The following is a 17,069-nucleotide window of genomic DNA, read 5'->3' as shown; positions in this document are numbered from 1 at the left end:
AGGTTGGTAGGCAGGAGCAGAGATACGTCGGCGATCGGCCATCCTTTTATAACGGGCTGAACTCCGTAGTAGCACCTGGCGGGCCCGGCTCCAAGTGCGATGACATCGGCGGATGAGGGCATGTGCAGATGGAACACTGACCTCCTTCTCCAGGTCGGGGAACAACAGTGGTTGGTATCCATTGGCACACTGAAAAGGTGAGAGACCAGTAGCAGAACTAGGCAAAGTGTTGTGTGCGTACTCCACCCAAATCAGATGCGTGCTCCACGTGGCAGGGTTCTGAGACACCAGGCAGCGTAGACAGGTCTCAAGCTCCTGATTCAGCCGCTCCGTCTGGCCGTTAGACTGCGGATGATGTCCAGAAGAGAGGCTGACTGTGGCACCGATGAGTGAGCAGAAAGCCTTCCAAAACTGTGAGGTAAACTGTGGGCCGGTCTGACACAACATCCCTAGGGAAACCATGGAGACGGAAAACATGGAACAACACTGCCTCTGCTGTCTCTCTGGCAGATGGCAACTTAGGCAGCGGGACAAAGTGGACCATCTTCGAAAATCTATCCACAATTGTCAAAATAGTGGTGTTACCTTGAGACGGCGGCAACCCTGTGACGAAGTCCAACGAGATGTCAGACCAGGGGCGATGTGGCACTGGGAGCGGCCGCAGAAGACCAGAAGGGGGCTGACGGGAAGTCTTGTTCCGGGCACAGACTGAATAGGCTGCCACGTACTCCTTGACCGACCTCTCCATGGAGGGCCACCAGAACCGCTGCTTAATGAAGAACATGGTGCGGCGAACACCAGGATGGCAGGAGAGGAGGGAAGTATGTGCCCAGTGGATGACCTGTGAGAGAAGAGGGTCAGGAATAAACAACCGGTTCTGTGGGCAACCGTCGGGAACCAAAACATTAGCACTCGCCTGCCTGACCCTCTCCTCAATGTCCCATGTGACTGCCCCCACTACACAAGAGGGGGGAATGATTAGCGAGGGAGTGTGAGGAGCTGGATCGGAATCAAACAGGCGGGATAGAGCATCAGCTTTAGCGTTCTTAGAACCGGGACGGTATGACAGGGTGAAGTTGAATCGGGTAAAGAATAGGGCCCACCTGGCTTGTTTGGAGTTGAGGCGTCTTGCAGATCTGATGTACTGAAGGTTCTTTTGATCGGTCCAGACTAGGAAAGGGTGCTCGGTTCCCTCCAGCCAGTGGCGCCACTCCTCCAAAGCCACCTTAATTGCCAACAGCTCCCTGTTACCCACATCATAGTTTCTCTCGGCTGGGGAGAGTTTCCGAGACAGGAAAGCACAGGGGTGGAGCTTGTTGTCCTTCTTTGACCTTTGAGATGACTGCCCCAACGCCCACATCTGAAGCGTCCACCTCGACCACAAACTGCTGAAGTGGGTCAGGAAGCGTGAGAATAGGGGCCGAAGTGAAGCTCCTCTTTCATTTCATTTCAAACCTTTATTTAGACAGATAGGTCCCTTGAGATCACGGATCTCTTTTACAAGGGAGACCTGCATCAATTTAGTTCCACATGAAACATAAAAACAACATAAAAACAAACAATAGAGGACATCATATTTACATATTCACCAACACTTACAAACACCCATAGTGTCAGAAAGCATCTCGTGCAGAGGTGCCTTAAAAACATTCAGAGAAATAAAATTGCTCAAATTCAAATTGGACTGTAGGCTGTTCCAAGCAAGTGGAGCTGCGCACATAAAAGCTGTCTTACCTAAAACAGTCCTTACCCTTGGTACATCTAACAAGACTACATCCTGCAATCTCAGACAATAGCTGCTTGCAACTTTCTGCTTTACCAGAGAACAGATGTAATACGGGAGTTTGCCCAACATAGCTTTATAAATAAAACTGTACCAGTGACTGAGCCTCTTAAGCCTCCGGAAAGCCTGTTATGCTAGGGGGGACCACTGGAACTTCACCTTGGGGGAGGTTAAAGCATGCAGTGGGGCAGCCACAGAACTATAGTTTGTGATGAAACGTCTGTAGAAATTGGCAAAGCCCAAAAATCGTTGCATGAGTTGCTGATTGGAAGGTGTAGGCCACTCAGTGACTGCACTGACCTTTGATGGGTCCATCTGAATGCTGTTCTCCGAAATGACAAATCCCAGGAAAGAGACGTGGAGACGTGGAACTCGCACTTCTCTGCCTTCACAAAGAGTAGATTATCCAAGAGACGCTGCAACACCTGGCGGACATGTTGAATGTGGGTCGTCTCATCTGGAGAAAAGATGAGAATGTCGTTGAGGTAGACAAAAACAAACTGGTTGAGCATGTCACGGAGAACATCATTAACCAGAGCCTGGAAAACAGATGGAGCATTGGTTAACCCAAATGGCATTACGAGGTATTCGTAATGGCCACAAGGGGTGTTGAAAGCAGTCTTCCATTCATCCCCCTCCCTTATCCTTACCAAATGATAAGCATTTCGAAGATCAAGTTTAGTAAAAATCTTTGCATCCTGTAATAGTTCAAATGCTGAAGAGATAAGAGGAAGGGGGTACCTGTTCTTTATGGTAATGTCATTTAGCCCTCTGTAGTCGACACATGGACGAAGAGTCTTATCCTTCTTGTCGACGAAGAAGAAGCCTGCTCCAGCCGGAGAGGAGGAAGGCCGAATTATCCCGGCAGCAAGGGAGGAGTCAATGTATCTCTTCATTGTTTCCCTTTCGGGGCCAGACAGGGAGTAGAGATGTCCCTTAGAGGGAGAGGTCCCAGGGAACAAGTCAATGGAGCAGTCATAGGGTTGATGGGGAGGCAGGGTGGAAGCACGAGTCATATTGAAAACCTCCTTCAGGTCCCGGTAACAGGTGGGCACCCTGCTAAGATCCGGAAAATCAGAGTCTGCTGCAGCTTGGAGAGGGGTAGACAGCAGTAGTCAGGGCAACAGTCACATGGGTGGAGGGCAGAGGTCTCTCTGGAGCAGGGGCAGAAGGGAAACATGTGGCCAAACAATCCTTATGCCAACCCAAAACTCTCCCGGTGGACCAGTCCATGTGGGGATTGTGTTTTACCAGCCATGGGTAGCCCAAAATAAGAGGGTGTGAAGGAGAGTTAAAAAGTTGAAAACTCAGGGATTCAGTGTGGCCGTTAGCGATGATTAGTTGAAGGGGCCGAGTACGGTGAGTGACTCGGCACAATAAACGTCCATCCAGAGCCTTTGCTACAAGAGGCCTCAACAGGGGAACAAAATTAAGTCCAAGTCTCTTAGCTAATCTCCAATCAATGAAACTCTCATCTGCTCCGGAGTCAATTAGAGCAGCATGCGACAAAGTCTGAGTAGGAGTAATTAGCTGAGCAGAGGTGAGAGTACGAGAGGAACAAAAAGAAACAGTTCGGCTCACCAGGACCCTCCTACTTACTGATGAGCCTGGTCTTTTACTGGGCATCTGGCTACAAAGTGACCCCTCTGTGAGCAGTAAATGCACCTCTCCTCCCGTAGGCGGCACTGGCGCTCCTCAGGAGTCAGCTTTGCTCTTCCCAACTGCATGGGTTCCTCCTGGGCAGTAGGCGGCACTGGAGAATCGGTCGTCTGGAAACGCTGCTTGGGGAAAAAAGGATTGGCCTGAGACTGCCCTCTCTGGCCGGGCGGAGAAAACACAGCTCTAGACTTCTCCCTTTCTCTCTCTACGAGGCGAGTGTCAATTCTTATTGCCATAGCAATGAAACTATCCAGGTCAGAGGGAAGCTCTAGAGGAGCCAACTGGTCCTTGATGGGGCCAGACAGCCCATGGCGAAAAGCGTCAAAGAGGGATGAATCATTCCAGCCGCTGTCTGCAGACAAAGTGCGGAACTCCACGGCGTAGTCGGAGACACGTCTCCCTCTCTGGTGTAAATCCATTAGAGCTCTCGCTGCTTCCCTGCCTGGAGTTGTGTGATCAAATACTTTGCTTAAAGTCTCTGTAAAACCTCTCAGGGAATTACAGACTGGGGAATCTCGAGCCCACTCCGCCGTAGCCCACGCCTCCGCTCTGCCGGTGAGGTGGGAAACGATGTAGGCTACCTTAGCCCGTTCAGACTGGAAGGATGATGCTTGCAGCTCGAAGTGCAACCCACACTGGACCAGGAACGCACAACAGTTATCCGAGTCTCCGGAAAAACGCTCTGGTCTGGAGAGGTGAGGAACCGAAGGCAGCGGTGTCTGCACGGTGGCGGGAACAGGACCGGGAGCTATAGCCGGATCTGACGCTGGAAGCGGAGTAGCAGAGCGTTGTGGATTGAGATGTGCCACCAGCTGCTGGATCTGATCTGCCAGCTGGCAAACCTGGCTGCCGATGGATGACTGGAAACCCTCATGCCGCTCTGACAATTCTCTTACTCCCTGGGAGACAGCGGTAAGTTGTTAATCTTGCAGGTTAAGACGAGCCCCCTGGGATCAAATAGCGGACCGCAAAATCTCAGAGTCGGCTGAGTCCATGGTTCTGGCCAGTTCGTACTGTAACGACTGAATGAACACAAGTGGAGGACTCAATAGCACGTCTCAGAGACAGAGGATTAGGATGCAAAAAAGGTCTTTATATCCAAGGTTCGGTACACGGGAGATCAGTCAATAAGGCTAACAAAACAGACGAGGAGTAGACAGCAACCGGGTCAGGACACAAAGCTGGGTCAGGTACACGTGGAATCAGATACTAAGAAAAACACTGCTGGAACGCTAGGAATAACTAAGACGAACTGGCACTGAAGGGACTGTGGATGCAGACTAAATAGACAGAGGGAGAGATGATAATGGGGCACAGGTGAGGCTAATTAGGGAAGGGAAGCAGGTGGAGTTCAATCAAGGGCAGGAAAGCTGAGACTGAAATGAGAGAAACAACAATGAAAACAGGAACAATAACAAAAACATCAACATGCTGGCTAAGCCCTTACATCATCTCACTAATGGCGCATTTCCACTGCAGCGGGTAGCCCCGTTTAAGCGTCCTCAAGCGGCCAGGCCAGTTTTTGGTGGCCTTTCCATATAGCCTAGTACCGGCTAGCGGGTACTTTTTCCCTCTTTTTCCGGCCCCATAAAATCGTGGTTCTATCAGACCAGGGCCAGGGCTGAACTAGTGACGTCAACACTCTCGACTGCTGATTGGTCAGAGAGAATCGTCACAAGATCGCGCGCGAGTTCATCCCTAGCGTCGCATATATATTTAGAAGCAAGCTTGCAGCATTTTTATAAACAGCATTTTGTAAACGGAGGAGCTACAAAAATGGCTACGTCTAATAAGAAAAGCACACCGTGGTCGACCGAGGAGGTGACGACATTCCTTCATCTCATTGGGGATGATAAAATCCAGCAGGAGCTTGACGGAACAACGCGAAATGTAAAAGTGTTCCAGGATGTCTCTGCACAGATGTCCGAACGAGGATTTTCGAGGACTTTCCTGCAGTGTAGGGAAAAACTGAAAAAGATGAAGAGTGAATATCGCATAATAAAGGACAACAACAACACGAGTGGTGCGGGTCGCAAACAATGGAAGTGGTTCGACTTGTTGGACTCTGCAACGGCTTTACTGGAGTCCCTGCAAGGTACGCTCACTTCTAACAAAGAAGTCTATTTTATCCTTACATTAATGTTCGACAACCCATGCTTTTATGGAGCCCCGAAGAGCTACATAGCTAGCTAAGGCAGATAGCCTAGGCAGATAGCCTTAGCTAGAGCTATTGTTTGCTAACACCATATGTGCCATTGTTTACGTTCATTTTTTCTTTTCTATAGTTGTTGTTGCTGTTTAGTATTGTGCTGCAGTAGTCTATTGTTTGCTAACACCATATATGCCATTGTTTACGTTCAGTTTTTCTTTTCTATAGTTGTTGTTGCTATTTAGTTTTGTGCTGCAGTAGTTTGTGGAATTAACAAGTCATTTTGCTGTTCTAGATGATTACATTGGGACTTGTGAGGAGGAACATTCCCGAACAACGGGTGATGGCAGTGTTCCCTCCACATCGTCATTGAATCCAGAACGGACCCCAGCCGAAGACCCTAACCCGACTCAACCACCAACGCCGAGTGCCATCACGACACCACAGCGTGTGGTTCTAGGTAAGAAATAGAAATGGCAAAACGACTGGAATTGTGTTTTGTTTTTTTAAACCTTGGATCATCCATCGTCAGTAATTACAATAAGCTATACCACTGTGTGGAAATGCTCTGTTACAAGTTAAGTCTTAGCTAGTAAGCAGCTAGTACAGTTGTGTGTGACATCCAATCATATACATATATTTATATTCATTATCAACAGGCTGGACATAATGTAATTCACTTTCACAATCATTGTAAACATCTAGGGCCAGAACTTTCTTTAGTTCACCTTACTGTTGTTCTGTTTATACATGTTATTCTTATATCCTTGTGTGACCTGTACCTGTCCTGTGTTTTTTCCTTATTGCTAATTATTATCTTATTGTCACCCAGGCAAGAGGAAACGAGGAGGAGAGGATCGGGCCCAGCAGGAACGGCACCATGAACAGCACATGGCCCAGCAGGAACGGCACTTGGACTAGGCCAAAGCGTCTGCTGAGCGGAGATGGGAGTTGGATGCGGCCTTGAGAAGGGAGGAGGCCGCCTTGAGAAGGGAGGAGGCCGTCTTGAGAAGGGAGGAGGCCGTCTTGAGAAAGGAGGAGGCCGCTCAAACAGAGACCTTCAACCTAGCCTTCCTGCGCACTCTTGGCGAGGTGCTAGGGGGACTGGGCAGCCGACGTGGCCCGTCTCCTCCTCGTCCAACTTAAAATAACCTTAATAGTTATTGTACATATTATATATTTTTTTTCTAGTTAATTTTTAAATTTGTACTTTCTTGTTTATTTATGTTCTTTAAAATGTTCATTTTATTTTTATTTTTACAATGCCATGTATATTTATGCTGGCTGCAATACAGTTTTTAATTTTGTATTTGTATTGTTTAATGGCATGCCTTTTTGATACACCATTTTTTTTTTTTGTATACTGCCATCAATAAAGTACTTATTTGACTTATCTTATCTCTTGTTGATAATGAATTGCACCCAACAGAAAAAAATCAGATTCACATCATCTTGATTTAGAGAAGATATAAACATACATGAATTTATAAAGCAATAACAAACACCATCAGTTAGGAAAAAGCCCATAAGATAAGTTAGTTTTAAGAGATTTAAAGCAAGAAATTGAGTTTGCTAGCTTGAGGTCCTCCTCTAAAACATTATGACATGTTTATTTTGTAGTAGTATTAAGAATACATGATAAATACATAATACATGTAGAAATTGCTCAATTGTAATACCCTCGTTCTACTAGACTCAAACACATTCCTTATATATTTCAAAGACGAGAGAACAAAAGAAACCTATAACCCATTCAAGCAAGCTTTTAACATGTCTAGAAGAAAGATTGAGGTTATATTTTAATATATTATTTTATGTTGTGGATTGTAGAGGAAACTTCTGTGTAGCTATGCAGTGGGAGTCACCGACTCAGGAAGGAGACACGGGAAGAGCAGTAGCTTTGATGTCAAACACATGATGGTTTATTTGGAGTTAACGGCCGGAGGATTCACATCACAAGTCCAAGAGTCAGAGGTTCTGACTTCACGGTAGAGTTGCCACGTCAATTCTGGAGAGCCTCTCTCTTGCCAGCCCATCTAACTGGTTTCGCAGAGAGTAAACAACATATTTGAGAAGATAGCCTAAACAGTGTGGGAACACTGAGCTACTTGCCTCGGACACCTATGACCTCGAAGATTTCACCTTGGAGTCCACAAATACAGAGAAGGAAGTGTCCCAGTGTACCCACAACACAGACCATCTGTGACCCAGTATTGACCGGTCACAGAATGGGAACAATAACATTATTGGCTAAGCAGCCTGTGTCCTTAAAGGAGGTAAACAGACATCAAGGTTTGTCCTGTATGTCACATCTTGGCGTCTATGACAATTATTTCCATAACAGTCCTCTCTTTTTATCATTTATGATAACCTAAAAAATTAGTCTAATAATAATTTGGTCAATAATTAACTCAATAGGCGTCTCCAGATTCGAGTGTGGTCTCACCTTACATTAATTACATCACTAAGTAGAATAAGATTGAAACATTCAATCACAATGATTGATACAGCCAATCATAATAGGAAAAATCATCTCTCATCAGTGTTTGATCATCTTTTGTCAAAAGCATAATAATGAACACACATAAAACACAGGTGCACAATGGCTAAATATTTGTTTTTAAACTAATATATTTGATCATTTACCATTAGTTAATTTCATTCATCAAACTATAAAATCAAAACCAGCTTGCCGCTTTAAAGATTTACTTCAAGGCAATCACTAGTCAAAAGCGTTTTAAAACTCAGGATCGTAAGAGATCCAGCTACAAATGTACAGTTAGAGTATAGAATTCACAATGGTAATTTGATCAATCTGTAATCTGCAAAAGTGCAGTGTCCTCAATTTTAGGATTACTTTTACGTTTACTTAAATACGCTTTAGTCAAGAGTAAGGCACTTAGTGAAATCAATACATTCATTTTAGTCAAGTACATTGTTCAAAATCTGAAAAGGAAAAGTTAGACAAATATTCAAAGACGTTTGTAAAAACCTGGAAAGGAAGGATTAAACATTTTTAAACCTTGAATTATTACATTTGTGAATGCTACCACTGATCTGTACCAAATTAAGTCTATCAATTATTCCTATTAGCCATACTTACCTGAGCATCTACTTATGGTACTTGGAAAGGATTCTTCTGTGTTTATCTAATGTTGAATATAGAATATCAATTTCTTTAAATTATACTTCTCTAATTTGAGGATCAAATATGCTACATAATTGTTATATGAAATATTATAAATATTTGTTTTGGGCCAAAACTGAAATTAATCCAGTACTTGAAACATCATTGTAGGTCTTTCTATGCATGGATAATACATTAAAGAGTAGTGTTGTTAAGCCTGATTGCTGGATTCAAATCCACTAGAGTGCATGTACCTATCCAGAGGGGAGCCAGAACTTGATAGAGCTTGTCGCCGCACAACCAAACGTAATCTTGTGGCGAGCTAAACCCCACATCACTGGGCCAGGCCAGTTGTATTGCTCACGGTTGCGTTGTCGTTTTCCCAGGCGAGCCGTCATCACGAGGTGGGAATGCTCCATGGGGTGTGTGTGTATTCCTTCGGTCAATTTTGTGACACGGACAGTCAGACTCCGCACACCGGTAACACAAACGAGGAACCAGAGGGCATATGGAACCGCTCAGCTGGCACTCGCTCGTGATACCTTGTGTGTAGTGTGTTTTGGTGTATGTAGTGCAAGTGTGGTGCAAGTTGGTGATTAGGACACATCACTTGTTGTCATCTACTTCTGTTGGTGATTAGGACACATCACTTGTTGTCATCTACTTTTGTTGGTGACTAGGACACATCACTTGTTGTCTTCTGCTTCTACCGTTTCTCCTTTCCTGTGACTACGACCTTGCAGTGGCTGGCGTGGACCCACGTAGCTCTCTCTCTGACCCTTGGCCTTCAGAGCTGTCCTACTGTAGTTATTGGGTTAACACTTGATAGGGATGTTTTCCTGAGTGCAGACAACTCAAGGTAATGGATTAGCACATTATCATTTAAATACAAAAATAGGATAGGCCCCTCAGAATTATTTGGGAGCCTTCCTGAGACATGCACATGCATAAATGTAAGGTTTGTGTTAGTCATTTAACATGCAAGAATCATAAACTCATCAGTCCAAAGTAGAGAAATGTTATTGTAATTTAAAGGTGAGCTAGTCCCTGCGGATATCACCCCTTCTCAATGATTCTAAATGTTATATTAATTCACCATTTACCGTTTGATAACATATTAGTTTATCAGAAATATTTTCCTCTTCCATAAAACAGGTTTGAGAAATAAATGTTCCAATATAAAATCAATTACTCAATATAATTGACTCTTCCCTCCCTTTTCTTACATATGTCTCATATGAAATAATAACTTAGGAGTCTATTTAAGCATGGTGTAATCTATTACTCGAGAAGACTCAGTATCACCTGTGTGCAGCTTACAAAAAAACAAACAATTGTGAGAAACATATATTATGCAGGAACTGTATACCTTTGTTGAAAAACAAAGCATATCTGATTTGGGAGGAAAAGCTTCATCCCCCTTAACATCTGAGTTATTACTGAAAGCATAGCATAAATGATAGTGGGTGTCTGAGGGTGTTATTACTGAGAAATGTCAAACACATTCAAAACCTTACATTTGAAAACAGGTTTGCATTCCTTCTCTTAAAAGACGTTATCATTGGAAACAATAAAAGCTAATTGTTTTGATGTAGAATCTATCAATTGAATCGTTAGAGCAGAACAGAATGGTCGTATTGTAGCCTGAGTACCGTGCAGCCTTCAGTTTCACCAGGTGGAAACATTGTCCATATAATGTGAATACATGTAGAACTAGACATTAAGAGGCCCCTGACATTTAGGCCTATTTAAAAAAATAGTAGGGGCTTTTAACAGCTTGCCAACCTACAGGCATCCTCTGCATAGCAGTATGAATAGCCTTAAAAAAACAACCCACTCTGCGGTAACGAGAGTCATATTTCTGAACCAAATGCCCTAAGTTAAGCCGTTAGTCCCATCTGACTGACCCAAGGGTTGGTGCTGGTGTGACCGGGAGGCTTCCAGGTGTTCAAAGCAGATGTCAAGCTTTCAGTTCATGGCTTGATGGGGGGAGTGGCCCACGTGAGACAGTATTGTTCAGTCTGAGGAGCGGCATTGTCTCTGGAAGCAGGTAATGGTGTCCATTCTCAGACCAGACCATTAATGTCATTTCATGTAGAGCAGCCATAGCATCTCTGTGACTGCACTCAGAACTGTGTCAGAACTGAGTGATTCTTAGTGAAGCCGTCCAAGGCCATAGACAGAATGGAACCACGTACCAACAAAAGGGACACAAGGTCATCAATGTCTCTCTTTACCATTGGCCTAATTGCACAACAAATTAGTGGGAAAAATGTGGAGCACTAATCCATCATGTGAAATGTTGAGTTAATCTAAATAATTCCTTATGGGTTGAAATCAAATTAACATTAGAACTAAAGTCAGTCATAATTGGACTTTGCACGGGTCAGAATCTAATCAATACACCATTTCCCCAGCTCTGTAATGAAAAGGATAAGAAGATTAGGTACATTACAGGAGTGTTCCACACCCAAACATGCACACTTATCTTATTCTAGTAGAGATTAGAGGACAAGGTCTAATGTTGTGAACAAAATGATCAAATCAAAGTTATTTTGTTTATTATATGTTATGTACCACATTTAATTTAATAATTAATCTTGAATTACTAATAACTTTAAAGAAGGCAACAATTTACAATTTGGATGAAGTGATTACTCATCCAAAGTGTGTGTGTGTGTGTGTGTGTGTGTGTGTGTGTGTGTGTGTGTGTGTGTGTGTGTGTGTGTGTGTGTGTGTGTGTGTGTGTGTGTGTGTGTGTGTGTGTGTGTGTGTGTGTGTGTGTGTGTGTGTGTGTGCCCAAGGTTTAAAACATTTGGGACAGCACAGCAGTGAGAATGTTATGAGAACCAATCTGTTGTTTATATTAAACTCGAAGGAAGCTAGACTGGAACATTTTAAATAAATCAAAACACTTGCACATTAATTAAATACATTTCACATTTAGCTTGAGCTGGGTTCAATACTTTTCTTTATGGTATTTAAAATTGGGCTCGAGTAGAACCCCTGGATTTGGCTTGCAACACAAAGTGATACTGATCTCTGTAGGACTTGGAAGTGTTATGATTCAAAGTGCCTGTGAAAGAGAGGTCCTTGGAAAACAACACCTATTTTGTAACTGTAATTACCTATTTTAAAGAAATTGCAACATTATACTTTTAAAGAATTGCTCAATTAATTTAACACATTTATTATGCACACAATAAAAACTTCAACAAATATATTGATCCTGGCTTAACCAGCAACCTTTACTCTATTGTTCATAAGCTCGGTTTCAGAAAACTTGTCAGTAGTTTAACAACTATTTTAATTTTAGTATTGTCTATGGAGACCAATTGGTTGATACTAGAAATAATTTGAAGCAGTTTAATAAAGAATGTTAAACAATTTTTAAAACTGTAATTGAACTCCAACTTATATTAATTACCTGATTCCAGTGGCCAGTTGGAACAGAATAATTAACACAGTTTCCATTTTGCTGCAACAGCGCAAAAGGTTTCAACAACAATTAGTATTATGTCTGAGTCTAGTTCTGTCTTATCTGCTTTGTTTCGGAATGTGTTCAATACATTACGTTTTTATTCATTATTACTATACAATACATAGATTAAGAATAAATGAAAGAAATAATACAACATTGACCTAAAAAAACAGATTTTGCAACCCTGATCTCCTCAGGCAAGTCTCTGAGGGTCTCGGGGCGCAGGACGGGCATAGGGTTTATACAAGGTCACAAAGATATCTTAACATACCAGCAATACCATCTAAGAATGGATTCTTAAAGCAATATAATCTTATTTTCTTCTTACACCTAGCGCTCACCCTGAACAGTGTGCTTCTTGTTTACATTTTCCCCTGCACTCAGAGGCAGGACATAAAAACACTCTTTTTATTTTTCTCAGGTCATTTACTTTTGGTGAGATAACTACAGTTTAGTTCATTTTACCCTGTCTATGGACTGATTAATTATTAGTTGTTACAAAACATACACAAGACGGCGGGACAAACCAATATAGACCCCCCATACAAACAATCAGACAAACAAAACATGAACTCGTAATAAACACCAGCGCGACAGCAAAGCTCATCAGCTCAATTTAGTCCGGATTTTAGAGATCTTAGAGGGGGTGGGGAATTAGTGGGGCGTCTTCTCACGCCTCACCGTTGTATACAAGTGATTTATCGGTGCCTGAAAGCCGTCCAAGAGCGGTAACTAGCTTATCCTCTTGCGACAACCACTAGGCTATTTGTTTCTAGTGGCGCTGTGCCCCCCCGATCGGAGCCCACAGACTTTTTCCCTGCCCTTTCTCTCCAAACAACAGCTCAGTTGACTGTAGTCCGTACGACCAGCCTATATACACTTGCTATCGAGTTCACCTCAAGGTGAAACACAGTTTGCCTATGCTTGCTTGCCACTACACACCTCTGATCAATTAGCCTCTAATTTTATGTATGCACTCCTGACCGCCACCTGCTCCAGAGCCGTAGCACATCGGGTGATGCACGCACTTCGCGCTGGCCCGTCTAACCATGAGAAAAGCGGTCCTAAACAACGAGTGCTTTTAGACCGTCCCGTTTGAAGGACGGCGGTGCCGTGAGTTAAAACCTATACAAGAACTGTGATTTTCTTCCTCTCAGCCTGCACTGCTCCAGCCCCACACACACACGGTGAGGTTTTTACACACACACACGCAAGGCTGCAGCTGGAGCCGTGTTTCTACAGAGAGGTGATAGCAGTAAATATCTCTGGCTGCTTATTTTCAACTGCTATGTTCGGCCGCTAAGACCCTCAAAATCCGGCGATTTGTCCAATACAAATCTTTTGCATTGCTTTCAATTCACACAGAAGCTCCACCTCACTGATGCCCTTTCTTTAAGGTCTCTTTAAACATGAGCTGTGCATGCTTGTATGGCACTTCCGTCCCGAGCAGCATACACAGAGGAAGCCAGCCAGGACTGAGTCCCCAGACACTGATTCCCTAGGTTTAACTATCCCCAAATGTTCATTAACCAAAAGGAAACGCAGCCGATCAGTTTCACAGGTAATTTTAGGATACCGTCAATCACAGATTCTGGTAAGGCAATGTCCAAATGTGGATTTGAAATTACACTTACCAGTTCTGTAGATTTATTGGCATCCTGCCGACAACGCCAATTTGTAGAGGAAACTTCTGTGTAGCAATGCAGTGGGAGTCACCGACTCAGGAAGGAGACACGGGAAGAGCAGTAGCTTTGATGTCAAACACATGATGGTTTATTTGGAGTTAACGGCCGGAGGATTCACATCACAAGTCCAAGAGTCAGAGGTTCTGACTTCACGGTAGAGTTGCCACGTCAATTCTGGAGAGCCTCTCTCTTGCCAGCCCATCTAACTGGTTTCGCAGAGAGTAAACAACATATTTGAGAAGATAGCCTAAACAGTGTGGGAACACTGAGCTACTTGCCTCGGACACCTATGACCTCGAAGATTTCACCTTGGAGTCCACAAATACAGAGAAGGAAGTGTCCCAGTGTACCCACAACACAGACCATCTGTGACCCAGTATTGACCGGTCACAGAATGGGAACAATAACATTATTGGCTAAGCAGCCTGTGTCCTTAAAGAAGGTAAACAGACGTCAGGGTTTGTCCTGTATGTCACATCTTGGCGTCTATGACAATTATTTCCATAACATGGATATTTTAGCCTCCATCCATGTTTACAATTGTCCACACTATTTTACACTTGCATTTATGAATATAGTTTTGCTGTGTTTTACACTTTAGTATTTATGTTTATAGTTAGCTTTGATATTCGCTTAATTTATTAGAAAGATTTTCTTCTCATGATCTGATATTTCCTCAAATGTTCTTATTATGGGGCAGTACTTACTGGTGCTTGAATTTCAAATATTTACTAAATATTCAATTCAGATAATATTTGTTTAAAACATTTGACAAACACATGTATATTCATTTTTTTAATTTTATTTATGTTCATTACAATGAATACAATACAATGCATATTTAGATATTCAGGTCCCTCTCTGATGTCAGTGCCCTCCTCCTCTGCCCCATGAGCCACTCCTACCCCAGGCTCTGCTGCTGGTGGTGCATTCCACCCATCATCATAGTCCTCTCCATGACTCTCGCAGAGGTTATGCAGAGCACAGCATGTCAGCACCATGGATTTCACAAGTTTCACATCACAGTCATTTCTTTTCATGAGGCAACGCCACCTTCCCTTCAGTCTACCAAATGCGTTTTCAACCACTACCCGTGCGCTGCAAATGTTCTTGTTGTATACCACATGTTCTGCTGTCAGCCATCCAGTGTCTGGGAAGGGTTTTAAGAGCCAGCTTTGCAAGGGATAGGCATTGTCTCCCAGCATGTAATAGCCAGCATTCACCCCACCAATGTCCCTGGTGCAAGGTGGAAAGTAATTGCCACGACTGGCTAACTCCCACAATGAGGACAGCCTCAAAACCCGAGCGTCATGCATGCTCCCAGGCATTCCTGCAAACACATTCCAGAAATGTCCCTTTCCATCTACAACTCCTTGAAGGATGATGGAGTGCCAGCCTTTCCGGTTGAAATAGTCACAGTGGTATTCCTGTGGTGCCAAGATGGGTATGTGTGATCCATCAATAGCACCTACACACTGTGGGAGCCCCCACCGGTTCTCAGTGTAGGCAGCCATTTCTGCAAACTTCTGCCGGTCTGGTGAACGAATTAGTTCCGGTACTAACAACGCCTCTGCAGCAGCACAGAAGTCTCGCACACACCGGCACACAGTGGTGTTGCTCACTCCGAAAAGATGTCCAATGCTTCTGTACTCTGAGCCGGTAGCAAGCTTCCACAGTGCGATGGCCACTCTCTTCTTTAGAGGTATACACACGCGGAATGTTGTGTCCTGTCTCTCCATCGCTGGCCGCATTTTGTTGCACAGGTAGGTGTATGTTTCCTCAGACATCCTGAAGTTCTCCACCCACTGAGTGTGTGTGAAAGATGGAACAATCACAGACCACCACTCGGTAGCTCGGTCGAGCATCCAAACACATGGTCTGCGGCGACGTAACTTCTGAAATACACAAACAAAAGCATACATATTTTAATACGTAAAAGTGGTAGCTACAATTAATTAAATATTTGAAACACTTTGGTCGTATTGTGAGCGTGAGCCTAAACACATGGCTAGTTAGCGAACGTTAGCTTACCGAGTAGTAAGTCCTGTTGTAGTCTCTGCAGCGTTGTAGGACTTCCAAAACTCTCTCGTCAGCTTCTTCTGCATCTCGTCTTGCTATACGCAGCCTACTTTGAAACATCACTTTCCTGCTTGCTGTGATCACTTTCCTTCTTGCTGTGATCACTTTCCTTCTTGCTGTGATCACTTTCCTTCTTGCTGTGATAACAAGCCACACACCAAGAAACAAGTAAATGATCGCTTCCACATCCTCCATTGTTGTGTGTGTTTTGTGAGTTGTGTCGCATTGAAGATGACGCCACTGCAGTTTTACCCAGCGTCGCTCCGCCCAAAAAGTCAGCCAAAAATCTGATCGCCCCGCCTACACTGCGTTGCTACCCCAGGTCCTAAACTGTAATGGTAATGCGCAACGGCCTCGGACGGCCAGCGAGGCAGCCCGAGGCCTGAGCGAGGACGCTTACGGCCCGTCTACACTACAGGCGTCAAAAAATGCTTTCAACGCTTCGCCCATTCATTTGAATGGGGTGACGTAGGATATTTTCAAACTTCACCGAACTGCATTGTGGGTAGCATGGCAAGGCGTTGCAAGCATCGCGAGCGTCTATCGGCGTCAAAAGTTGAACAATGTTCAACTTTTGAGGCTCGATGCTTGCTCGAAGCTGGCATCAGCCAATCAAATCCCGTTTATGCAAATCCCGCCAGTACAAGCGCTAGCCAATCAAACCGCGTGCAAGCTGGGAGAGCCAGACCGCAGTTCATTTCCTCATATTCCAAACGAGAAATTACGGTAGCAAATCACCCGGTTCTTTACGACCAGAACTATTTACCGGGATACAAACCGGAGGAACCAGGCATGGAGGGAGGTGGCAGAGACAGTGGGTGAAACTGGTAGGTTTTCGCCTGTTTGGGGAGTTTATATCCAGTTTATCAATCAATGTTTATTTATATAGCCCAATATCACAAATGTTACATTTGTCTCAGTGGACTTTACAGTTTGTACAAAATATCAGTATGACAATACGACACCCTCTGTCCTTAGACCCTCACATCGTACAAGGAAAAACTTCCGGAGAAAACCCACAGTTTAAAGGGAAAAATGGGAGAAACCTCAGGGAGAGCAACAGAGGAGGGATCCCTCTCCCAGGACGGACAGACGTGCAATAGATG

At 44.1% G+C, this 17,069-nt stretch overlaps 1 protein-coding gene across 1 annotated transcript; it reads right to left on the bottom strand.

The window, feature by feature from the left end:
- Positions 1–6,508: 6,508 nt before the first annotated feature.
- Positions 6,509–16,232, bottom strand: LOC117542420 (protein ANTAGONIST OF LIKE HETEROCHROMATIN PROTEIN 1-like). The gene is made up of 3 exons (XM_034210074.1): positions 15,916–16,232; positions 14,790–15,779; positions 6,509–6,574 (listed from the first exon to the last, which is right to left on the bottom strand). Exons 1-3 carry the CDS (start codon positions 16,156–16,158, stop codon positions 6,509–6,511), a joined length of 1,299 nt encoding a protein of 432 aa, XP_034065965.1. The 5' UTR covers positions 16,159–16,232.
- Between the last annotated feature and the right edge of the window lie 837 nt (positions 16,233–17,069).

Source organism: Gymnodraco acuticeps, unplaced genomic scaffold (genome assembly GCF_902827175.1).
Source record: "Gymnodraco acuticeps unplaced genomic scaffold, fGymAcu1.1, whole genome shotgun sequence".
NCBI classification, from domain to species: Eukaryota; Metazoa; Chordata; class Actinopteri; order Perciformes; family Bathydraconidae; genus Gymnodraco; species Gymnodraco acuticeps.
The sequence above is the reverse complement of the archived record's forward strand: the minus strand, read 5'-3'. Positions and strand labels throughout refer to the sequence as shown.